The sequence below is a fragment of the Mixophyes fleayi genome, chromosome 3 (genome assembly GCF_038048845.1).
Source record: "Mixophyes fleayi isolate aMixFle1 chromosome 3, aMixFle1.hap1, whole genome shotgun sequence".
Lineage (NCBI taxonomy): Eukaryota > Metazoa > Chordata > Amphibia > Anura > Limnodynastidae > Mixophyes > Mixophyes fleayi.
In genome coordinates, this window is record NC_134404.1 from 134,561,993 (window position 1) to 134,588,502 (window position 26,510).

Sequence of the window (26,510 nt, forward strand, 5' to 3'; positions counted from 1 at the left end):
ATGAGACCTTGCCCAACTCTCTAGCTCAGTTAGTTGAGCTACAAATGTAATTTAAAACAATGTTGAAAGCAAATTTTTCGTTAAAAAGTTGCAGCTTAACGGCATATAAAATCAAAACCAGTGTACATATCAGCCTAAAATTTGGGGGTTTTCTTTACACGCATGGCAGCATTTATTATACCAAATTTTATTACAATCTGAAACAGACAATTTGAAACCCTGTGTTGATTTGATTTGGGATGACCTTGTGGCGCTCTGCAATTAAGAAATATTGTGTGTAGGGGGGGGGGGGGACCCACAGCAAATATGGTCTAGGGGAGTACAAAATCCAATTCCAGTACTGGTATCGCATACATGTAAGTGAGCCACACTAAATAGAAGCAGCCAGGGAGGCATGGCCTAAAACGAGATGGAGTCGGACGTGGTTCCCCCACACCTTGGCTTTTATACCGCAGTATCTACTACTGGAGTTAGTCACCAAATGGGCTACATTCTTGCAAAAATACCTGGTCTGTCTAGCAAATATTAAAATCCCCTTTTTGTGGCACACACATTATTAATTCTGTCAACATCAGGTTTGATTGAAGATCTGGCTGTAAATGTATGAAACATTGGTTTCTGCAATTTGCCGGAAATCAGCAACTTTGCAGAGGAAAATCCCCTATATTTCAGCTAAGTAGTGTTCTATATGTGTGTATTTAGCACATAAATTTAAGAACACAGAGACAGATTATTATTAAATGTAATTTTATATAGTAGAATAGCCATAATGCTTAAGGCATATAAAAAAATAATATAACAAGATGGCATATATTATGCAAAATTTTGTTAAAATAAAAATGAGAAATGCAGAAATAGAAAGACCCCCGTAATTCCTTAATTCTGTGCTGGGGAAGGTGGAAAGTGGGACAGAATTTCAGTAAGTGATCCCCTTAGTCTATAAAGTGCAACAAGACCTTTTCCATTCAGAATCCCTTTTCCATTCCATCCCTTCTTCAGTCACACAGAAAAGTGGTGTATATGTTAATTGGGGGGAGATTCACACCTGGGTGTTAATCATAGTCTATTCAGGAATAGCCAAAAATTCTTATAGACCATAGATTCCTCTAGAACATTACAGACTCCTAATAATACATGCAATCAACTGAGCATCAATTTACCTAGATGTAGACATAAAACAGCACAATAAAATATTAATCTATTAGGGAGATATTGGGTTACTATGATTTCCCTTGGAGACTGGAGTTTGTGCTTGACATATTAGATGTGAATTGGTGTACTTATCATACAGTTCTATAGGGACTTTCGCATAGATGAAATGGTTGTGATCTATACATCACCTTACTAGAAATATTATAGGATTTTGACCATGTGGTCTGAAGACAGGGCCACATATTCTTATCTTGGAGACCTGGTGCTGAAGCTGGGTACACACTACACTGTTTTCGTCCAATAATCGGCTCAAACAGCCGACATACGACTGCTCGTTCAAAAGTCGGGTTAGTGTGTGTAGTGACACGATGGTCGAAAGTCTGCCCAAATGGACGATTATCGCCTCATTTGGTTGGTCGTACTGTTTAATATTTTCGTTCCAATCTTGTTTTTCCGCTGTGTAGTGTGTATAAACTTCTGACCGATCCACAACAGTGAGTATGAAATTACAGTCATAGCTCATGACAACATGGCTGTAAAAAGTCACTAAAGGGACGTCCGCTCTTCCCTTTATCGTCCTAAACTAGGCTAGTGTGTATGCAGTCCATGGACCGAGCGATCGGACCATTGATCACATGTAAAATCGCTCGCATAAAAAGTTGGTAGAAATTTCTGTAGTGTATACCCAGCTTGAGTCCGCAATCAGCAAGTCTCCTGAACATAACACCCCCTGCCGGGAGACAGAACACAGGCACAGCAGAATGCTAGGAGAGAGCAGATGGTCATTTGGAGATGCCAGTATAGTTAATTTAACCCCTTTGTTTCCTGCCCACAGTGAGTTACAGCAATTCATTATTTATACTTTAACCCCCGACTGTGTCATAAACACGACAACCAGCCCCGCGGCCTGTTGTGATACAGACCATGGCAGTTCTGCAACCAGCTTTGCTCTCACTCATGCAAAGCCATCAGTCTCCAAGCAGTCCCAGGCAGCCTTCTCTGTGCTGGAGTGTGGGCTTACCTGGGCTTGAGCAATCATACCTTCTACTGAAGATTGTTATATCTTATTAGATACAGCTCTCTGGCCTATTGTGGCGGTTCACAAGTAATTTGTTTCAGGATATTTAAGCAGCTTTTCAACATTAAAAAATCTTAATGACTTTTGTATGGACAATATAGAGATCTGTCAGCGAAAAGATGCACTGGGTTCAAAGATGGCTATCATATGCTGATCTAAGGCAGCAACAAATGCAGAGATCTTAACCCTGTGCAAAGAAATGGCATTGCTAACATAAAAACGTGAAGACATAAGAGAATAGGGAATAGGCAAAATATTATTTGTTTTAGGAACCTACCAGAATCTGTAGATGCTCAAACCCTTTGTGTATTCTTAACTGGACAGTTTTGTACCATCATGTCTAAAGCATCTGACCCTGACCTGCTAATCAACAGGGCACATAGAACTCTATGGCCCTTGGCTGTCTGTGGACAAACCCCTAGGGGCGTAATTGTGCGTATGCATTTTTTTAATATAAAGGAAATAATTCATCATGCCCAATTCGTCGTTTATTTTGACATGGAGATGCAGCTATTTAATGATCTTTCTCCTGTCACAACTCAGAAACGAAGAGGCTTCTGGGAAGTTACAAAGACTGATACAGACTGGCTACAAATTGATGATGATGACTGCCATCTCTACCACACAATGATATGTGCCATACTCTTTAACTATACGTTCATGTAGTACACATATTTAACCTTAAGATACGTGCAGCTCTGCATACAAACTTAAATGCATATTATTTGGACACATTTTACACCTTCGTTTTTTACGTAAAATGCGTCCAACTCTGCTGAGGTCCATAATACACGATCATGGACTTATACAAACGAGAAAAAAATAAAATAAAAAATACACATGAAAAGCAAAAGTAAAAACATTTAATGTTTTTAATATTTATGATATGCTTAAACATTATGTTATACAATTACATTAAAAAGAAAACAACAAGTTAGATTACCTTTGATGTAAAAAATTCTAATGGTGCTGTAAGAAAGTCCACTTACTTGTACTTACCTCCCTGGCAAAAAGCTGCCAACCCTCCAATAGAAACGAATATGAAAACGTGGATCTTCAAACAGCTGTTAGTAACTGAAAATCATAGCGCAAGTAATAACAGGAAAAACATGCACTGAGTCACATAGAGCTAGAGACATAACTAATATTAAAATTAATCATCTTCATCATGTATTTATAAAACATTCTGACTAGGACTGTCATTGGAAACTTGACGTAGATCAAAGCAGTGTTCTTAGCCCTATTACACTTAGAGTCACATCAAGAATCAAACAGTAAAAATCAGGTCAGGTAACTGCATGGTCGTTCTTTACATTTACCAGTTCTTAAAGATACCATTTTTTTCCTGAGACAAAAAACAATTCCCTCTTTTGGTTGTGTCACCTCACTGGTTACCTTAAAAGGTGGATTTCTTCATTAGATTCACATTACATCCAGGGAAATAGAGCCTCAGCTATGAAGATTTTCTACAACTACAAGCAAGTTGGGGGTTGCTAGAGATGGAACCTGCACAAATAGCCACCTCTTGCCACTCTCTTACTGTAAGGGAACACACAGGATTCCAGCCTAAACCTCACACTCACCTCTCTTTCAGGATACAGATTTAGCTAGTCCCTTTCCCAACACAGACACACACTTCCACACTTCTCCACAACTGCAACCAGCTACATATAAGGTCCTTAGTAAAGCTATGACTTAATTACCCAACTGCGCACACTCTGTACTCTGGTAGCTAAACAGTTAACACTTCACACACTAGTATCTAAAGAGTTAACCCAGCCAAGCAATCTCTCTCTTCTAAACAGGCAGTGAATTTGTTTAAGGCAATAAAGACATCACTTACTATTTTTTAGATTTAACATACAAAAAAATACAATGCTTACAGGTTATAACAACAGTTCATAAACAATTGACATACATACACAAGCAAACAGATTTAAAATAAAATGATTAAATTCAGAGTATAATGCAGAAAATCACAGCTAAAAAGCCCGGAATATAATGAAATACACGTTATTTATTGCAGACATGTTTCCAGAAAATGCAGTAAGGTACAAACCGGATGGTGTAGATATAGAACAGGGATTGCACGGAGATGCAGAAGGTAGATAACAGGAACATGGCTGATGCAGGTGAACAGGTAGTTTGTAGAAATCCCTGAGAACAGTTGCACAACAAGGAACAGCATGGTACATGGGAAGGAACAGACATAAATAATGAGAGACACAGGTGTACCATTAACAAGGAGCAGAGGTTAACTCCTACTGGTGAGTGAAAATGTTCATAGTGGAAGAGCAGCACCTCTGGCGACAAGAAGGCACTGCATCCAGGAACACAACCAAGGCAAGATTAACTCAGTTCTAAACAAACAGAAGCTGCATCCTATAGGGAGATGCTGCAAAGTAGACTGAGGCAGATTGTGACAATAACTTACAGAGTGGTATATTCTGTGCTAAGGGAAATTGGGTTGAATATGGACAGCTTATCAATGATTGATTTCCCAAAAGACTAACAATTTCTTGTAACTAGTCTCAGCTTTTTAAAGACACCTTCACACCTTACCCCATCTCCAGGGGTTGTGGTTTGTGACACTGTTTACAATCACCATTTGCATGTTGCCTGATTTACTACCCAATTCTACTATGTGACCTTTCCTGTGGGGTGTCACGCAAACCCAAATTTATTATTAATAGACCCCTTATGAATTTACCAATTTATTGATACCAAACAGGCCTAGGTCCAGCGTATTTGTTGAGCTTATACTCTTTTCCTCAACTTCTCTGTGTGACAGAATGTTTTATTTGACATATGGGATGCCCTTCATCATGCTATTGAGGAATATGTAATTGATCACAACTTTTATTGATTTTAAGTTGCATTTTGGAACTAAATTACATTTGTCTAAATAAGATATAGCAAGCCATCATTCTTGTGTAAGACCACAAGCTGTGAACGGCTCCTTAGAGTCTATCTCAGTGTCAAAAAACTCTATGTCAGGATGTAGCTCACCCCAGGGGTCTTTGAAGATGCTCAGTTTTCCCTGAAAGTGGTGCTGTTATCTTTTAACATAGAGGTGGGCAGGGCCACCAGTAAGACACACGAGACCCTCTGACTTCACATTTTACACCTTAGTAGCTGTCAGGTGCCGTCTCCACGCTCTCCACAGGCGACGGAGACCTTCTCTCCGCAATCCACCTCCTGTTGCCTAGCAGCAGAACGCTATCTCTGCTCACCTGTCTGCAGCCAGCATGTCTAAACCGCCAAAATCTCCCTAACCCAATCAGGAGGCACCTTAGGGTATATAAAGCAGCCTCTGACACATGTCTAGTGCCAGAGTATTGGTTCTTACAGCTCCAGCATTGTTGTTCCTGTGTTACTCCTGTGTATTGACTCCTTGGCTATAGTTTGACTTCTCATCCCTTGTTCTTCGCTGCCCGCACTGGTTTTGACTTGAACTGTTCCGGACTATGATTTGCCTTCTCTCCGTTGTACTGCACTCCTCTGGTTTCGAATTGGCCTGTTTGACTACTCTCCATTCACTGCGCTGGTAACTATCTTGGAGAACCGCGACCTGCGAATCACACGCAGCAAAGCCCAAACCTCCTTGCGGGGGTCCCTGGCGAACACCGGTGGTGCGTTAGACTCCGCGCCTCTCAGTTTAGTTGCGCTAATACCAGTCAGTGATATTCCTAGTGAAAGTCGTGACAGTAGCTCAATTTAATAATGGATTCATTTGATATACCATAGTTACGCTGCAGTTATGATTAGGCCTTATTCCCCACAATTATGTTATGGGTTAATCCTTATAACTGTAATTCCTCTCTGTTCACTATAGAACCAATGGCTTTTACAGCTAGCACAGAACTGCCAGTCTATTGTATTCATTTCCCAGACACAGACTCAGCCTTCATAGATGCACAATGATCAACTGACTGGATGTTACAGCCTAGCATAACTCTGACACTCCAGCATGATCCATTTCACCCAACAGAAAATGTTCTGCTCTGCTTTTCCTATTACAGCAAACTGGTATGGATGAATTGATATTAAAAAACAACATGTAGCAATGCGGGTCATGTTGGAAAGCCTGATACCAATTCTTCCAGCCTAAATGAAACAATGGAAAAAAGGGAAAATTAACAAGTTTGATAACAAGATAAAAAAATATGTAAATAAGTCACTATTTATGGACAAACTTTTCATTGCTTCAGTGAGATTGCCATGCTGTTCAGGAATCTCTATCCTGCACGGACAAGTTCTAACAACAGCAAAACATGACACCTGTAAGCAAGATATTTTTTCAGTACAAGCCACACTTGCTGTGAATGCATATTGACACAAAAGGGTCCCAAGTAAATGGCATAGCCAGATTTCTTAAAGTTTCAGAAATGGTTTGATTTATATGCATGGTTATTATTTGCATGGAATATAGCAAAATTCTGTGGTTTGCACAGCTACTGAGAATGGCAGTGGATTCCACGCTGAGGATACATTTTGTATACATTGTATTAAAGTCATGGACAAGCTACAATAAATTGCTAACATTAAGAGCCAGATGATGGCTGAAAAAGTTCAATGGCTGCCAGAATCATACACATTGAAAAGTTTCTATGGATCTAGGAAAGATTTAAAGGTAGGTATGAATCATCAGTCTGTATTGGATAAATACCTCAATCCCAGTACTTTTAAAACACAGATGACATCCTTGGCTTGGGATTCTTTGACTTTAATATTTTTTCAAGGAGTTTAATTACTGAAGCTTCCAACTTAAGTCAAAGTTTTTCCCTTTAGAATTTCAGTTTTTAGACTTTTGTTTTCACAAACAGTAAACAAATATTGCTTGATCCAACACAGACCATTTATTCTAAACAGCTCACTTGAAAAATCTATTTTCAATTACCATAGATTCAGTAAACGGTGTTAGCAATATTCAAGCAGTAAAGTCTTCAGAGACATATTCTCATGACAAAGTTATACTACAGCCAAAGACAGATTTGTACAAAAATTGGTATGTTTATTTCATTTGAATCCCCATCATTATGTCTGATTTCAACATTCCCATTGATAATTCACGTTTTAGTAATGCCTCCAGACTACTCTCTCTCTCCTGTCTTCCCTCTGTCTCTCTCAGTTGACTCCTCTACTCATTGGGATGGCCACTGTCTTGATCTTATATTCTCTAGACCAGGGGTTCGCAACCAGGGATGCCAAGAGGAATTAAGGCCCTGGTACAAGAACTTCATTGGGCCAACCTTATAGTTTAGAATGTAAAAAAAAAATTCTACTGGTTGTGTTCATATAATTGGGGGTGTGGCTATGCATCATTGGGTGTGGCCAAGCCACCCTCCTACAGAAAAAAACCTGCATTGTTGTGCACACCATTAAACGGTCACCAAACATTGGGATTGGCCCACTAGAATCACAACATTCTCTCTCCTACCTGTTCTTCTCACTTTCACCACCTGTGGCTGCAGGTTTCTTTAGTTGTGGCTTGCCTGGATCCTGGAATGTTGGGGGCCCTATTTGGAAACAAAATGGGTACATTTAGAAAATTACAGCCAGCCCTGGTGTTAAATCAATACCACTCACAATTAATAATTAGGCCTTCCTCCAGCACCAACATTAAAATAATAGTATTCACATTTAATAAACCCTCCCTACAAACAGCCCCAGCAATAAATTAATAGTTTTTAAATTTCAGAAATATACCTATTTCCTGCAACCATCACTGCCATTAAATAATTCATAGGCACATTTAATAAAGAGACCTCATTCTCCCCAAACTCACTTCCACATTCAGTAGCCCCCAAACCACCCCTTTTTAAATAGTCCCCACTATTAAATTGTCCCACCATCACCCCACAAACAAAATTACACCCATTAATTAGCCACCACCTACCTCACACTACATTGCCACAAGCCCCCTATGCCATCACACACACTGCCACAAGCCCCCTGTGCCATCACACACACATTACTGTGCCCCTTCATCACCACATTGTGCCCCTTATGATCACACTGCACACTCTATGCTGCTTTTTCCCCTTCACCTGGCCCCCCGTCATCACACTGTGACATCCTGCCCCCCCTCTCCTTCATCTCTGTGCCATGCTGCCCCCATCTCTTTCATCACTGTGCCATGATGCCCCCCACTCCAAGACTGTGCCATGCTGCCCCCTCTCTCCATCACTGTGCATCCTGCCCCCCCTCCTTCATCACTCGGTGCCTTTCTGCTGCCCCTTTTTCCTCATACTGTGCCTTTCTCTCCCTTTTCCTCATACTGTGCCTCTCCCCCCTTTTCCTCATATTGTGCCTCTCTTTCCCCCTTTTTCCTCATACTGTGCCTCTCTCCCCCCCTTTTTCCTCATATTGTGCCTCTCCCCCTTTTTACCCATATTGTGCCTCTCTCTCCCCTTTTCCTCATACTGTGCCTCTCTTCCCCCCTTTTTCCTCATATTGTGCCTCTCTCCCCCACTTTTTTCTCATGCTGTGCCTCTCCCCTCCCTTTTTCCTCATACTGTGCCCCCCTTTTTCCTCATACTGTGCCTCTCCCCCCCATTTTTCCCTCATACTGCTGTGCTTTTCTGCTTTCCTCACTTCTTTTACTTACCTTTGTATTAGCTTCTGTCTTCTCTCTTCTTGCTTCTTTCTTGGTCCTCTCTGCGTCGCTCCTCACTAAATGTTGGGCGTGACTTGATGATGTCACACCCGACATTCAGTGTAAACAATCATGTGAGTATGTATATATTATTATTATCTTATTTACTATCCTGCTCCCCACCCACTCAAAAACAAAACCCCCCCAAAAAAAAGCTGAAAAGAAAAAAAAAATTTATTTAAAAAATACAAAAAAAACCCCAAATAATGTGGGGAGTGGCATGCCCAGGCCCGGGTAATTAGTAGCCACCCCCCCCCCACCCATCTCGGCGGCCCTATTCGCAGCCCCCGACCACTTCTATCTGACACACCATTCACTGCTTTAGTGAAGCAACTCCCAGTCCCAGCTCCCATATGTGTGTGCTGACTTCAAAGATATGTAGTAGTAAGTTTGAAGTTTAACTGGGGGCACAACTATGTGGCATTATAAGAACTGCGGGCTGTACTATGTGACATAATACAAATTGGATGCTCCACTGTGTAGCATAATACAAATTGGTGGCACTACTGTGGCAATATATGAACTGGCGGCTGTACTACGTGGCATAATATGAATTGAGGGTACTATTATGTGGCATAATTTACCTGGAGGCACTACTGTGTGGCATAATATGAACGTTTATTTGTTGGTCCCAATTGCATACCCAACTGGGCTTGACTAGATTTTAGCCGGCACACTGATAGAAAAAGGTTGCTGTCCCCTACTCTAGACTATGCTCAGTTTCTGATTTCCTTAACACACCTATGAGCTCACCGCTATTACGTAAACCTCTCTATTGTCAAACTCTACCAAGTGTCCTCATACCCGCAGAAATCTTAACTACATCAACAGCTTTCTAGTTCCATCCAACATCTTCTCTCTTCAATTTCTACATTCTCCTAATCTGATAGCTCTTGTTTATCTATCTACTTCTCTTGGAAAACTAATAAGCTTCTTTGGATTTTAGTATCATATCTATGTGGATGATAATCAAATGTATTTATCCTGTCTGGATCTCTCCAGAGTAATGTGTAGGGCCACATTACTGAATGTCTTTCATCAATTTTATCTTGGGTATCCTCTCGACTTTTCAGTCTTTCAAAAACAGAGCTAATAATATTCCCACCAGCCAACACAAGACACTGCAAAAACTTTAATTTGTGCACTAATTATCTCCTGCACTATCGCAATACCCTCCTTACTGGTCTGCCTGAACAAGTCTAAATACATTTTGCACACAGCAGCTAGACTGATTTTATGCGCAAAACGTTAATTTACTGGTGCTCAGCTCGGTCAGTGCCTACATCGGTTGCCGGTTTCTTACCGAATCCAATATAAAATACTTCTACCAAGGCCATCAACAAAATTGCACCAACATACATCTCTTCACTTGTCTCAAAATATTTCCTATCTCGACCTCTCCATTCTGCATAACATTTGCATCTCTCGTCCACACTCAATATCTGCTTCCATTCCCGGTTATATGACTTTTTCGGGCTGCACCCACTCTGTGTAATGCCCTCATTTGTACAACAAGAATTTCCTCTAGCCTACAAACCTTGAAGTGTTCCCTGAAAACCCATCTCTGCAAATTCCTCAACCATCCTCTTTACTCACTAGGCTATTCTACCATATTACCACGCCTGAACACAGTTCACACAAGACTTACATGTGTTCTTTTTATACTTAAACAACCCTCTGGCCCTCTTACCAACATTGCTATGTGACTAGATCATACAGCCCACTAAGCAGTTTTACCCTTGCAGTCTGGCTGGGCCAGTATGCAATATGAAAGCACTTAACCTAATGTATTCAACTCCTATTATCCTACAGATTGTAAGCTTGCATGTAGGGCCCTCCTACCTTTCTGTCTATCTGTAATATCTAGTCTCGTTTTATTACTATGTTTGTTCCCAATTGTAAAGGGCTGCTGAATATGCTGGTGCTATGTCAATAAATGTTAATAATAATACGATCATTTTATGCATATCCAAAAAATAAAGTGGGAAAAAATGACACTTGACAGATGTAAGAAGGTGTCTCCAGACCTTCTATTCTAGAATTTAAGAGGATTCTGGCCTTTAAACCAATGGTTTAGCAAAATGGATAACTAATTACATACATGGTATTATGCACACCCTCTAAAGTCACAACTCCATGGGCCTGATTGATTAAGGAGAGCAAAGTAAACAAAATGAGTATCTTTGCACTTTTTCAAAACCATGTTGCATTGGAGAGGAGGTAAATTTAAAATGTGATGGTAGATTTATATTTGGGGTAAGGCATGTTCTAGATCAACTTTAAATTTCAGTGTACAAATAATGTTATCAAATATTTGCATGCTACATGAAAAAACAGCCAGTATTTACCTTATGTGCAAAATAAAAATTAATTTGTACCCCTTGCCAAGGTTCTACCATATACTCATTTATGGTTAAAGATTATGGGTTTAATGTGTTGCAGGCTGTCAGTCTAAGCAGTTTATTTTTGCAGCATTTTCTCTCCTACCTTATAAGTTCTAATTTCATTCTTGGTGAACACTGCCATGTTCTGCTTCAGGAAAAGGATATTATGGTAAGTATTATGTCAGTTGTTCCATGGTAATAACTGTTATTGAGTTGTTAATTTAGAAAATATTGGCCAGAAAAATCCCAAATGTTGATAAAACCTTCCAGAGGATATTGTCAGAAATTCTAATCCACCTACTATATAAGCCCTTCACCCATGTGACATATGGTAACTGCATTTAAATAATTGTCAAAGCACAGGCCAAGGGCTGCCTGCACTACTTTGCCATGCCTGATATCAAACAATCAATGTAGTTAAAGTAAGCCTGTCAATATGATTTGTGATATTCTTATTTCAGTATACATCAAAACTATGTATGTGGAATGATCCCTAATTTTTGAACATTTCCTATCCTAATACCACAATTTTATGTAAGGGAAAGGTAGCATGCAAATTATAAAGAAACATTACTAGTTCAGAAAATAAACAGGTGAATCCTGCTGACATAGCTTCAGGGACAGAATAAAACGTTTATTACAAACTGCACTATGCAAAATACATCAGAACGTACCTTATGAGATCATTCAGCCCTGACAGTAAGTTATCCTGACTGGCTGAGTGAGACATCACTGTCACCTGCAACATTTCCTATATAGACTAAGGGCCTGATGTAGTTGGTCGCAATTTAAGTAAAAAATGCTGACATAAATTGTGTCCCCAAAAAATCCCTGCATTCAGTAATATAGATAGAGCTGCAAGTATCTAAAGATGCATACACTCTTTAACCCCTTTACTGATTAACCAGATCCTGAGGGACATATTCTTCTGTCTTCAATTCAAAGAATATAAAAAAAAAAAAAAACTTAAGCAACAAAATGACTGCTCCTTACAGTAGCCGAGGAACAAGTGGCGCAGGCTTAGAGCCAATTTTTCAAACCAAGCACGCTTTTTTGGGGGGGGGAATTGCAAGCCATGAAGATTGAAAAGGACCCCCACTGGATCTAGGTGAGCAATAAAGGGGTTAAAGAGGACATGTCTTGGGGAGTGTGTATATAAAATAAAGGAATTTTGATGTCTTTATTGTAGTTTTTTTTTTCTTTTCCAGGTGAACTACATGTTAAATGTCCCAGCAAGCCCTGGATGGCAGCTCATGCTGTTGCCTGTAGTTCTACAAGTGCCAGCATGTTCTGACAACCATGGGCATGTTGGCATTTGTAGTTCTACATGTGGCAGCATACCCTATCACTTTTGGCATGACAGTGCTTGCTAAGACCTGTGGTTCACCATCAAAAAATACTTTCATCTTTTTTAACCATTTTATTTCACCACACCTACGGCTCCTGGGCTGTGGGAAGAGAAGCAGTGCATTCAGCACAAAGCTGGTTTTCCCTTTGCGGAAGGGGGTGGGGTTTGACGCTGTTTTTGTATTTCTTTACAACATGGATGATCATCCTCAAAGGATCTTGCAAAAGGGGTTAAACACCAGCAACAGATATAGCTCCTGACATGAGTATGTGCTGGTGCTTCCACCTCTGCATGATACCTCAAATTATGTGAAACGTCCTTACTGTACTTCGTCTACTTTGAAATGCAACTTCCCTCCATGCATCCAAGTCTACATATGAAATTATGCTTACGCATTTTTTTGTGTGCATATGCAGTAGGGAAATGCATATTCTGTGCAAATAAAATGGACTTGCATCTATCTCTACATGTGGCCCTCAAACTCCAACATCAAAACTTGCTATGAAATCATTCTTCTCAGGAACGAGCATATTCCCACAAAGTCAAAATCTGCTATAAATACTGCTTTTTATTTATTTTTAGGGTATGTTCACACATATGAACAGGAAAAATGGGTGGAAACAAAAGACTAATAAAGTGCACTTTAGTGTTGTTTTACATGCAATTTTTAAGCATTGCACTGGTAGCATGCGTAACACATGAGAAATAGGTTAAGCAGTGTTACAATGGGGCATATTCATCAATCCTGTTTTTCATTAAGATCCCCCAAAAACAGATAGGTGCATATTTAAGGATCATTTAAATTTATTATTAGGAGTATCACAGCCGATATTGGAGATACCTGCTGCAGCCCGTGTCTTCAAATGCAAAAGCAGTCCCCATAGCTTTTTATGAGGACTGCTATTTTGCAGTTTAACAAGTTCAGAATATCAAACATTTTCGGAACTTATGCCCGATGGCATTAGCCATTGAAGCCTATGGGGAGAACACTGCATAAAGGGATCTCTGGATCCCTCACCACATATTGGGGCATATTTAAGAAAGCGCGATAGTGCTCTTACCGAGAAATTAAGGTCCCTCCGTGTCCTCCGCATATTTATGAAAGGTGCACCGCAGCAGATATCATGGATATCTGCTGCTTTGCACTCCTCTTCGTTTTTGGGAGCAGTCACCATTCAACAGTATGGTGACTGCTCCTGGCCACAATCTAACAAGTTCCGAAAAAACATTTTTTTCGGAAAGCTGGAGTACATTATCATAATTGTCAGATTTCAGGGCTGTCAGCTCTGCTCCGAAGAGCAGAGCTGGACAGAGCATGTGTGGAGGGATCACATGATCCCTCCCTGTCACTCACCGCTCGCTCTGCAACTATAGTTGCAGAGACAGAGTAGGGATGTTTTTTTGCGCATGTGCAGTTTTTCGAACTGCACATGCGCAGTTCCAGAGTAAAGAAAAATGAAGAACAGCTGGAGGAGATCCGTGGACACCGCGTTCCGAAGACGGGGGTAAGTGTGATTTTTTTATTACAGAAACAGCAGTTTATCAGAACTGCTGTTTCTGTGATCCGCTTTTAATAAATTTGAGAAATAGTTCAATCCTTATCCATGCGATAAGGATTGATAACTATTTTTCATTTTTGCCGATGATTGATAAATGTGCCCCATTACCTGCTATCCCCTCCGGTCACTATCGCAAAGTGCCCACTTTGTAATAGTGACAACAGAGCGAATAGGATATATGTACACTTGTGTGTTCGCAGGGACAGTTTACCGTAACTGCTGTTCCAGAACAACAATTTTGTTAAATAGTCACGATCTGTCATTCCTTATCATTGTGATAAGGAATGAAAATGATTGTGTAAAAACCACTGATTGTTAAATAAGCAATCAGCACCATTAACTCATAGACTAGAAGTTAATGTGGTTTTCATGCACTAATGCTAGATGTAATTGAGCCCTGACAGATCCTGACCAGGTCGATAACTATAAAATGTCCCTTCTCCATCTTGCAGGTGCATTTGGTAATATAACAATGATGCATGGCATCAGAGTGGGTTAATGGCTCTGCTCTTGAAACTCAGCATATAAATAATCCGTCAGAAGTACAAATCCTCACCCTGACCTAATACTTTCCAAACAGTTTCCTGCCTCACATTAGTCTGTACTCCAGTTTTCTTATCCATACTCCGGGTTTTATGCTCACCACATAGTAGACATGACATATGATAGGCACTGAATCCAACCAATGAAAAGCCGCAAAGCGTCAATTCTGAGTTCGTTGTAATAGATGTACCAATCAGGAAGCAATGGGGTGTGTTCCTAACACATAAAATCGTTTAACCAATTACCGAGCTGATTTACTTTACGTCATGGTTCTTGGTCTGTTTCGAGGTGCCATATTGAGTGTGGAGCAAACGTCGCCGCTTTGACCCATTATTCGTCGACGTTTTGCCCTATTGCAAGGCTTTTATCACATTTTCTGTACAGTATCTGTCTCGTTGAAAACTGTAATGTGTATTTTGGATGAACAGTTCTACTTCTACTCAATAGCAAGCGGGTTATTCGAAGAAATGTGCTCGCTGATTCTCCGAGGCGCCATATTGGATGTGGCGTTTTCTGTGTACTTTGAAAAACAGCCAAACTCGTTACCGATTATTTATTTTTTTTAATTGTAGTTATTTTAATATCCCAAAACATTACTTTCGTGTTGCTGTAACGAAGAAAGCTGGGAGTCCCGCAATGAATAAATTGCTTTATTGAATTCAAGGTTTCCACGCGATGTTTGTGAGGCGGTAATGATCGTTAGTGGAAAGGGAGGGGTTGTACTATTTTCATTGGCAATTCAGTTACAATAACATAACTATGTATTGAGCAACATATACTGTATATATGCCACAAGGTGTTGTGCGCACATAACACACTATGTAAATGTTATTGATGTAAATTAGTATATAATAGATTTAACCCTAAATGAGCCGACATAAAGTTCTGAAGCCAGTAAAGACAGGGCGGAATATTTAAGTCTTAGAAGACCACATATGAGATAAGGGCTAGTCTTTTACCATCAGCGGGGAGCAGATGTCTGGGGGCCAATCAGCTAACACCAGAAGCCATGATCGGGAAGACTGACATTCAATCATTTCGGAGTCAGGGCCCGGTGTGGAGACAATGGAGAATTAAATTTATAGAGCAGAACGAACAACACACAAAGCAATGGGGGAACTTCCTTAACGCGAGCACTAAAGTCTGCACCATATGGTATCCTCAAGAAAGTACACAGTCAGCCAGTAGCAGGAAACCGAATGTGAACCGCGAATGTTTAGCCCCCCCAAAAAGGGTGATTACACCGCGCAGGGCACCGGGTAGCACTAACAGTAGCTTCGTCTGTCAGATTGTGTCACCGTAACAGATGAAGCCTAGCGGCGGACCTCGGTACTGCACCGCTCCCGGCAGTGAAAGGGTTCCTAGGAGGGCGGTATAGTCGGCGAGTGACGGTTTATAAAAGAGAGAGAGGAGGGGGGGGCTAGTGCCGAGTGGAAAATTTCCACTCAGTCTCTCCGTAAGGGTTAAATAAATGGGGGGAAAAAAAAATCCCTCGCAAAACTAGCCTCGTGTAGCAAAGTTAGTCGCGTTAGTAATTTGGTAGCTAATGGTGTCTCCTATCTGGGTGTACCGTCTATGTAGGTGGGCACCGAATAAGCCGATATCTGTTATATAAGCACATACATTGAGGGGTGGGGGCAGTAGATCACGTTATGGGGGTACTCTGACTTATTAACGGCTCCCAAACAAATATATAGCGAATTTATATATTCGCATTTGTTTAGGTTTTTTTTTTTTATGGGTGACTTATAGGGTAACAAGGGGAGATGTATGTAGGACAGCGCGGGCGGTAAGTGCCTGTGGGTGTCACAATGGAGGACAATAAGCCGTAGAGGAATTGGCGCTTTTACCTGCGAATACAGCGCAACGCGGCTGCGCCACATAGAAGTTACTGCCTATGTCAGCCTAAATAACCCCCAACATATAGTATAATGCCTTAAGTACGATATTAGATAATAGATAGCGAATGTGCGCTTCCACATACATACATAACATTCTGCGCAGAGGGCAAGTAGATGCCCTAGGGGCATGTTTCACAACGTAAATGGGCTGTTCTTATTCTAGGCGGTTTTTTTTTTTTTTCTGTTTTGCACACGCCACTATCCTGCTCCCCCTCCTCCCTCTCCCGAAGAAGGGAAAAAAAACCCTGTTCATTTGCATTGGATTGCCAAACTAAGAGCTGCTAATGCTAAGCCATGACGCATGCGCTATACACTAACCAAGAGGCGCAGAGGCGGCAGAGGGTACTGCAGCTAGGAGAGAGAAGGCAAACAAGCTCCCCGCCCCCATTGTTTAAGCTTGGACCAATCATATCCCAGAGATGTTGCCCCCCCTTTCTAGGGGGACATTAACCAATTAGAAAGCGAGGAGCCGGTTTGTTGCTCCGCCCTCTAATCTATATTAAAGTCCCTGGCGCCGCGTGAGTCCTTCACTGGCAGTCACTATAGAAAAATAAAAAAATAAAAAGCCATCTTTGCATTGTTCCCGCACCAGCCTACCCCCTTCTTCACAACTTCCCGGGATATACCTGTACTTTTTGATTTTTTTTTTTAAAGATATATATAATATAGATTAGATTATATTTTATTACCTTAACCATGTCAGACACAGCAATTGACGCCAGTGTGGAGAAGACAACTAAGGTAAGAGGGATTGCACAAAACATCTTTGTGTAGTGTGTGTTGTATGGAAAGCCTGGCAGTGCCTGTCCCCTTTGTGTATCTATACTGGTGTATCTCACTGCACCTGATCTCTTCGCTCAGTGATACTTTGTTTCATTTGTCAGAGAGGCTGGTGGTTAAGAACAAGAAGTTTGAGATGAAAGCGGGGTCTGTAGTATACGGGGGTTGGTTAGTAAACCCCCAATTGGCAGCAGTACCCGTTAATGATTACGTTACTAGGTGTCGCACTGATAAGATGGAAGGTGCTGCTTTATCTACTTATGTGTGTTATTTGCCTGGGGACTCGCTCAGGCTTTGTCAGGGCTCGCTAGGTACCAGATGTCCTGATTCAGACATCCTTGGTGAAAATGGGTTCTCTTCACAATGCCCAGATGTGCATCTGCTCAGCCCCTAGACAGGGAGCGATTCATTTGTCCCCGATTAAAGTTTTCAGTCAGCCTTATTTCAGCTGTGTGTTGGCGAAGGGGCGCAGAGCTTCGTGATCACGGCTAGTGCCCACGCACAGGCATCCCCCGCGTTAGGAGCGATGTGCTGGTATAATGGTACCTGCTTGTTCTTTATTGCGCTGTGATCTGGTGTCAATGAGCTGTCCTCCTCCAGCGAGAAGGTGACAGAAGAATGGGAAGCCGCTCTGGCTGGTGTCAGATCTTGTCTGTACAGATCGGGAGACTTACGGCTAGTAATTGGCGATCGCTCTCCTGATGTGGGGTTACTGGACTTTTGAATGCGCCCTTCTGTAACCCTTTTATTGCGTGCGTCCCCTTTGGGGATGTATTGTGGTGACCCTTCACCTCTTCCCTATCTTTCGGTTGTCAAAAACTAAACCTCCAGCTTTGACTTTCCGCCTATCAGTATAAAGTCTGTCCAGAAATTTAGGACAGGACATGGAGATTGGGAGGGGGCTGATTACCTCCGCTGATGCCAGAGGACCTCGGGGTTTGTGTCGATTGTGACAGGAGGCTTTTAGCCTTATTCTGTTAAGATGGCTCCGTATTCATTTAGCTGATCTCCCTTACCTGTCCATCTCCGTGTTAATTGACAGCATTCCATGGACTGTTTGTACACACTTAAGAGAACCGATTAACCTGCTTTTGTCTCTAATCAATATATATTATTGATGTGTCCCGGACGGGTATCCTCACCAGGCTAGTCCTTTTTCTTAGCGCTCTGGGGCATGTAACCCTGGTGTATGCTCGTTGGCTAAGCGCCTGGCACAGCGGCTGCGAGCTGGCAGAGCCCTTTCATCTGCAATGGGTTAATTTAGAGGTCTGTGTTCTTGCTGTGGGAATGTCAAGACATACGCTTCGTTATGTGCAAAACATCCCTTTGACACTTATATCTTACAGTAGGGGAAAAGATTGCAACGTAACCCCCATAGGACTAACGATCAGAGTAATAGTGATGCCCGTTGCCGAGCAGTAGACCTGACACTTGAATGTGACATTTCAGAGTAACCCAAGCCTCACTGATGGTGTATGGCGAGAGGTGCGATGCATCAATCCTGATCTAATCCTCTACAATGCGTTGTGTCGGTTCAATTCCCCGGCAGAGACCCTTTGTGTTGCAGTGCAGGGGTTAATGAGGTCCCAGCTGCGCGGATGAGTTATGGGGAGAGGGGGTTGGGTCTGCCACTTGTTTGTGTTGTACACAGTTCACCACGTCCACCGGCTGCAGTCCCGGGGGAGACGATGAATCTAAAGGGAGTGAGGGGAGGGGGACAGATGGTAACCGGATTAAGACTTTAAAGGCAGAGCCTTTAATTAGGGGGTGGAGGAGGGTTAATTACTAACTCCGCTGATTGCACAGTATCTACCTGCGAATACTAATCGCGGCTTCCCATTTTACGCGAGGACTGAGCAAATGGGGGCAGTATTTTTAAACCTTTTACGTCCCCGAACTCCATTGTGTCAGTTGAACACAGGAAGCGAATAGCGGGCGTTTCACTACCTGGTAACCGGAGATGGCAGAATGTGCACTATGTGCACTTCGTCCATTATTACCATAATACCTCGTTTATGTTATATTGTTCACCCCCAGCGTGAAACCTGTGCGTCATTCTCCATAACTTGCTTTGAACAGCCTACTGGGACTTGTAGTTTCTCCGCCCTTTTGCTCCGGGCGTGTCTGCATGAGGGAGTACAGCAAGCCTTACGAGTGCTCTACAAATCCCGTGAGCCTGTGCGCTGCATGGGGGCCGGGACAAAGAGGAGGCGACCAATCAGCCGCTCCGGAAACATGCATAAGGACATGGGAGGTGATCGGCGCTAAGAACAGGCCAATGGTTGGGCCCGATGAGCTGCACCACATTTGAAATGTGGTATAAAGCATGTCTAAAACCTGGGTGCAAACAGGGCTACAATCCAGTATGTGAATCGGATCAGTAAAATTGTGCTCTTTAAATAAACATACTATTGCCAATAGTCATTATTGGGGGGGTGGAATTCAGTTCCCCCCCCCCCCCCCCCAGAGTATTACCGCGCTAGCAGTTCATGGAGTGCAGGCCACTTTACTCTTTACAGTAAGGCAGGCCAGTTTAATTCCCCCTGAATGTTAAACTTCATGGAGATTTGTATACGGTTCCAATGTGTCCATGGTATCATAGGACAGTCTTTTTTTTTTTTTTTTTTTTAAACAAAATTGTCTTAATACATATTTTACCATAATTTACCGCTTGAACCCAAATTAACAGAATATATGGAGAAAGGGTCTGGTATCAATTTTACCTTGTTTGATACCTAGAAAAACACATTGAGTGAATTTTATGTGCAGCAGAAAACTACATTTAGACAGGCTTGGTGTTTTTGAGGACTTGACTAAGAATTAGTGGGTTTTCAGCTGCTGTTGGGCTTCTACTGACAGGGCTTTGGTGTTCTGCAAAAGCTAAAGGAGCACATGTTACTCATATCTGATCAATTCTTTCTGTGTTTATACTTCCTGTCTCATAGCTGTGCTATCATCTGAGGTATCTGCTCTCCATAAAAAGTGGCTTCAAGTGGTAAAAGTAAAGCTGGTACTTGTCTTGGCTGGTATTTGGTTGATAGGTTATAGTGTTTACAACGTCACACATGGATTTGTTTGCCAGTTGATTCTTGGGCATATCTATTTTATTACTCTTTTATTCTGCTTCATTTATTAGATTCGCTTATAGTTTACCAAGAGGAGCTGTAGAATTGTGCTGCACGTATTCTTTTAACTTGGGTTTCCTAAATAAATATAACTTTTTGTTTGTGCTCAAATGATCATTAAAGCCAAAGTTGTCATCCCATGTTAATTTAGGAGTATGACAAAAGTTCTTTAAAAGGATAATCCTAAATACTAGCCTCTGAATAAAGGTTTTTTTACTTTGACACCCATTTGTTCTGATCTACTTTATGTTTGTAACACACAATGTGTATTAGGGGTCAGTGACTGGCTTTGTTTTGTATGGTTTCAAAAAGGTATATCTAGGAATGGCAACAGCTCAAATTTATTAGTAGGCAGCAATTGCCTTTCAGTCTGGACCTATCCGCTGGACAACAGGCTATTTTATTTATTTAAATAAGACAATTGTTTTTATTTGTATGTTGTAGTTGAGATTTGACAATCTAATTTCTGGAATTTTGTTAATGTAACTTAAATTATGCATCACTAGCAACTTGAGTGCACACATTTAAAGCAATGCAAACGTGTTAATTTATTTAACACACACTAATGTCTCATTAGGCATTAGTGATAAGATACATCTGCAGGTTAAAACATATTATACCAACAAAGTTAACAATTAGATTGCAAATAAAAGTACCTTATTGTGCTGTAGTTCCTCTAATGATGAGGTTTTGTAGGTTTTCGGTTGCTGCTGTGATTGCATTGGGGAACTTGCACAAAAAAAAACAATACATGTAGCAAGAGTGGAATGTGAGCACTGTGAATGCTATTTCTTTCCCCATACATTGCAGAAAAGACACCTGTTCTAACACCACCATTACAATTTGAGTCTCCCTTAAACGATGCTCTCAAGTCTGATTTGCAGAGTAAAACTACAACTCCTCATGAAAAACACAAACTTTGAACTTCTTGTAAATTGCAGCCTGCCAGGTTTGCACAGCAAAATGCACCTGGAAAAGTTACAAGAGAGATGGGTGTTTGCTAAAATGTCAGGACTATGTAATACTGGCATGTTGGGAACTGATTTGATGGCCCAGACACTTGTATGCATGTGTCACATAGGTTCCATAAAGTTATCAGCTGTCACTTGAGTCTTTCTAGGAAGATGTGTCCAGATAATGGGAGAACTCAAATCCGTGACAAGGCTCTCAATACATTTGCTTCCCCATATGGGTCTTTATAAAGGTTGATGTTACTGCCAATTTTTATTTTGAGTTGGAAAACTAACAGATTTATTTCTCATGAAGGACTTGAAAGCAAAAGAAAAGGAAGTTGTAGAAGAAACAGAAAATGGAAAGGAAAAGCCAGCCAATGGGAATGCAGTAAGTGTTCATTTTACACACTAGGTGTGCTCAAAATGTTTGTGAGATTCTTTGCAGAATTGTGCCTACACAAGCCTGTAGATGGCTCTGGAGCATACTTGATGTCAGCACAGAAAGTTTGTCTTGCACTAAATTTCTCAGACGATTGTGCATGTACAGAAAAGAATACTAATGGTAGCTGCACCTGGATGTCACCATTATGTTGTATTTTATTTTCCTTAACCCCTTCTAGTCAGAGCCCCAGGGGCTACATTCTGCAGCTGTTTTTTGGGGGGCTCCACCACTTGTCTCGGGTCCTGCAAAAAGCTAGGGGGTACGAGCAGGAGAACCTAAAAGATTGTAGCTTGTGATTGGTCCACTGATCAAACCCTGCATCCCATCTACCACCATTCATGTTAGATGCAGAGCTTTATTGATTTACCATCTTTGTCAGAGGTCTTGGGACAAATAGATGTATGTAGCTGCCCCATGCAGGCTCTCTAGAGCAGTGTTTCCCAAACCCAATCCTCAAGTATCCCTAACAGTGCATGTGTTCCATATGTCTTAGCTGGAGCACAGGTGTATTCGTTACTAGCTGACACATTTTCAAAGATCCACAAGTGGTATAATTATGTCACTTGTGACCTGGAAAACCTGCACTGTGAGGGACCCTGAGGACTGGGTTTGTTAAACACTGGTCTAGAAGTAGGGCACACATTAGGAAAATATTTACTAAGGTGGTAGTGCAGCTTTAAGCAATGCATATTAGTCTGTAAGAGGCCACAAAACTGAGATGTACAGAGATTTTAGCAGGTGTCTACAACTGAAGCTGCTTTTACACAGATTAGATAATTAAAATCATTGGATATTTATTAAATAATGGTCTGCAACACACATCAATCAATTGCATAGGTCAGTCTATTGCCAGACTAATAAAAGTAATGTTTTAAAAAGTAGTCACATTTCTACTTGTGCCATATTAAACCTATTGTGAAACACAGACTAAACAGTAGCCAAGCAAGGATAATCTTAAATTATGAACTATTGATGTTGGTTTTTTTATTCAAAAGAACAAAGCTTTCATGTAAATATGTATTAAATGTAACACTTTTACACTTCAGGAGAATGAAGAGAATGGAGATGATGGGGCAGACAATGATGGCGATGAGGAAGAAGAGGTTGATGAGGAAGATGAAGAGGATGAAGTAGAAGGTATTTTGCTGATAGCTAAAACATTTCTAGTGGCGTACCTACAGTTAAATTATAAGGGTATGGAGAAGCAAAATTTTTAATGTAACTGATGCATGTACAGACGGTCATGCTGGATGCTTGGCATATAGTAGTTATGATACGTAATTCTGGTCAAACAATTATGGCATCATGGAGTTTATGATGGATTTTGTGTTCTGTATATGAAAGTTGTATGTCTTAAGTTGTCATTGCCTAAGTTTAAATAAATGGAATGCAACTTTTATGTGATATACACGTGGTGATGATGCAAGTGGGGCTAAAACACTGCATTTCATAACAATATATTTAAACCGTTGTAGTAATGTAGAAATAAAGAGCATTAAAAACTGAAAATTGAACGAAGTAAATTACCATAAGTTATAAAGCATTGCATGCAGGACACCACCTAATATCTTATGTGGTCCAGCAATGATCTGCTTGCCTGCGGGCAGCATGTTGATGCCCACTATAGCAGTAGCTTTGCCAACACATCAGGGGAACTCACTTAGTTCTTTTTGGGTGCAAGTTTGGACCCTAGGTAATCTGTTTTAATGTATACTTTGTGGGTTTTCACCAAACTGCATCTTCTGTTTTGGGTGGTGGATTGTCTATTAGATTGCTTAGGCATAAATCATATCGCACAATTGGTATTGAATTATTTTGTTTCCTCTTAGGAGATGAAGATGACGGCGATGATGACGATGAAGCTGATGGACCCCCTGGGAAAAGAGCAGCAGAAGACGACGATGTAAGTGACAAGCGCTACAACATTATGTAGCAGACAAATATAAATAACTGGTGCAAAGATTAATTGGAGTGCTGCTGTGTATTGGACTTTCTCTAGTGTCCTTAACCACATGGAGGCACCAACTAAAATTCTTTTTAATGAGTTACTAAACATTTTTGTTTCACATTGGATGTTAATGTCCTGTTTGCACACACTGTGTACAGCCAGAACATGTTTTTTGTCCATATGGCAGTTTGCCTACTGTCTTGTCCACGTTAGTTTGACCTGGAGCTTTATAATATGAGTTAGGTTTCATAGCCACAGGATCCTCTGTTACTTTAAAAGGGACCTTACTGAAGTATTTTCATTAAAGTGTGCGTGTTAGCTGCACCCAAACCACTCTTAAAGGTGCAGCTGTGAAGAAAGCAGGATGATGCATGTTTGCTGCTTTAAGTGTTTTTAATAAGACTATTCACTAAAGAATCTGAAAATTGGTCCCTATCTTAATCTCTCCCATCTGGATCGCATCACATTGCACATTAAAGTCCAGTACTAGAAGTGCTGCTTGCATAATCTTCAGACTGCAGAGGATTTTCACTGAAAATATGCAGTCTTTAGAATTGTCCTTTTTGATACCAACCTTAGAATGAGTAATATTAATGTACAATGTCTGCTGATTTTCAAGAATGTATCTTGTTCTCTCCTATCTAGGACGAAGATGACGTTGAAACAAAGAAGCAGAAAACAGATGAAGATGACTAGAGAGGGGGGTTTCCCTGTCTCCATATAAATTCTATATATAATCCTTCTCCACCGCCTCCTCACCCTCATCACGCTCAGAATATGGTCACTTAAAGTGATGCATCCGTCCCACCCTTCACGCAGGCTCCCATGGCCCCCTTCTCCGTCCGCGCACATGGTAACGTCCGAGGCGCAAGTCACTGTGTCCCATGGTGCATTCTTTTTAGAACAGCCCTTGGCTCTCTTCAACTAAGTGGGCCAACCCCTTCACTGCCAGTGTGGGTTGCAGTTACTTGCTGTCCTCTCCGGTCCTGAGGAAAAAAGGGGTGAGGTTCACGGCAACAGAGGTTTTCTTTTTTCCTTTTTAAACTTCTCAAATGGGAATCTAAAACGCCCTAGGATGATGGGGGTCCTATGTTTGTATTTTTTATTTACATTTTATATTTTTGTACATATTGGTATACAGCTGTCCTTTTTCTGTACCAGGGATCTGGCTGACAGGGTGTGGGGCTTTTAAATTACACATGTAATTTTATTTTATTTTTTTTGTAATTGCTCCTGTAGATTTCTGCCAATTTAAACCCTGATGTATTTTGTTCTTTTCTGGGCGGGGTGGGGTGGAGCAAGATAGGGGCTGTCTCTTCTCCGAGGGGAACAAATGGAGAAATCTTTACAAAAAATACAAAAGTTGTTACAAAAAAACGTAAATAAATAAGACAAAATTCCCTTATAAGAAAAATATTCTGATCATTCCAGTAACTTTTTACTTTTTGTTGTTTTGAGCATATTTTTAGCTGTACTTTAGATGGGTTTGGATGAGTAAAATGGCCAAAGATTTTTTTTATTTTTTTTTTGCGTTCTGTCTGAAGTTGCTGTTTACTTTGTTCTTTCTTGGCCTGGCTGGATGTGTGTGGCAGTATTGTCAATAAAACTGCAATTTTAATTTGCAGGCTTTCTTTTTGTTCTAATAGCGTGGTGTTTGAGTCTTCTGTTCATTTATTTAACAAGACAAATAAATATCACAAGTGGCACAAAGTGTTACCAGTAAGCTATGATAGGCACACAACTAGAAGGCAAGAGAATGTTTGGGTTTGTATTTTTATACCGTTACAGATCTGTTTACCATTACTGTACAAATAACCAAATTGGGAAATAAATCTGAGAATGGTACAGTTTAACTGCTGGGCTTCTGCTGTGGATACAAAGAAAAGTCTTTAATGAATTGCTAATAGAGCTACTTAAATTCTTTAGATACACTTTAGTAAGTAGTATCTAACAGTACATCAATATGATAAAACCAGCATCCTCTATCTACGGTATATAGTGTGGGCATAGTAGCCATAATTAGTGATGTGATTATTCCTTATAATACCCATGTTTTCATGAAGAATACTGAAGTGATATCATAGATCACCCTTTGTACATATTATTTACAGGTGTTGATGCATAAATATCACATGTATATTGAACAAGTACAGTTGTTTCGTCCTGTGTTTTGTCTTTTATTTGTATAGTGCTGATCATATTATGCAGCGCTGTCCATAGACTATATATAATCAATCTTTCACTTCAGTCTTTGGCCCAGTGGCATTTAGTCTAAATTCCCTTACACACACAGGTCAATTTTGTCAGAAGCCAATGAAACCATCAGGATGTTTTTGGATTGGGGGAGGAAAGCGGAGAGACAGGTGTAACCGATGCAAACACTGGGAGAACCTACAAATGCCACACAGATAGTGCCCTTGTCAGAACCAATGTCCCCATGCACTTTGGGACAATGCCTCTGCACTAGCCCTTACTGAACTAAACATTTTTGAGTTTTGTTAATGTAATGTGTTCTCATAACATGAGTGCAGAGAGTAATACCAGCAATCTTATTGCTCATGAATACTGTCATTGCACAGCATCCTTTTATAATTGGAGCCACAACGGTCACAATATTTAGAATAAAGTACAGTAGTCTC

The 26,510-nt window shown here is 40.8% G+C and overlaps 1 protein-coding gene and 1 long non-coding RNA gene across 3 annotated transcripts in view; both read left to right on the forward strand.

Annotated features, from left to right (window-relative positions):
* Window positions 1–26,510, forward strand: part of LOC142144026 (uncharacterized) — a 995,146-nt gene that overhangs the window by 892,947 nt on the left and 75,689 nt on the right. The gene's annotated exons all lie outside the window — the stretch shown is intronic.
* Window positions 17,140–25,514, forward strand: PTMA (prothymosin alpha). Its single transcript, XM_075202364.1, has 5 exons — window positions 17,140–17,364; window positions 21,795–21,869; window positions 22,970–23,060; window positions 23,753–23,826; window positions 24,517–25,514. Exons 1-5 carry the CDS (start codon window positions 17,320–17,322, stop codon window positions 24,565–24,567), a joined length of 336 nt encoding a protein of 111 aa, XP_075058465.1. The 5' UTR covers window positions 17,140–17,319; the 3' UTR covers window positions 24,568–25,514.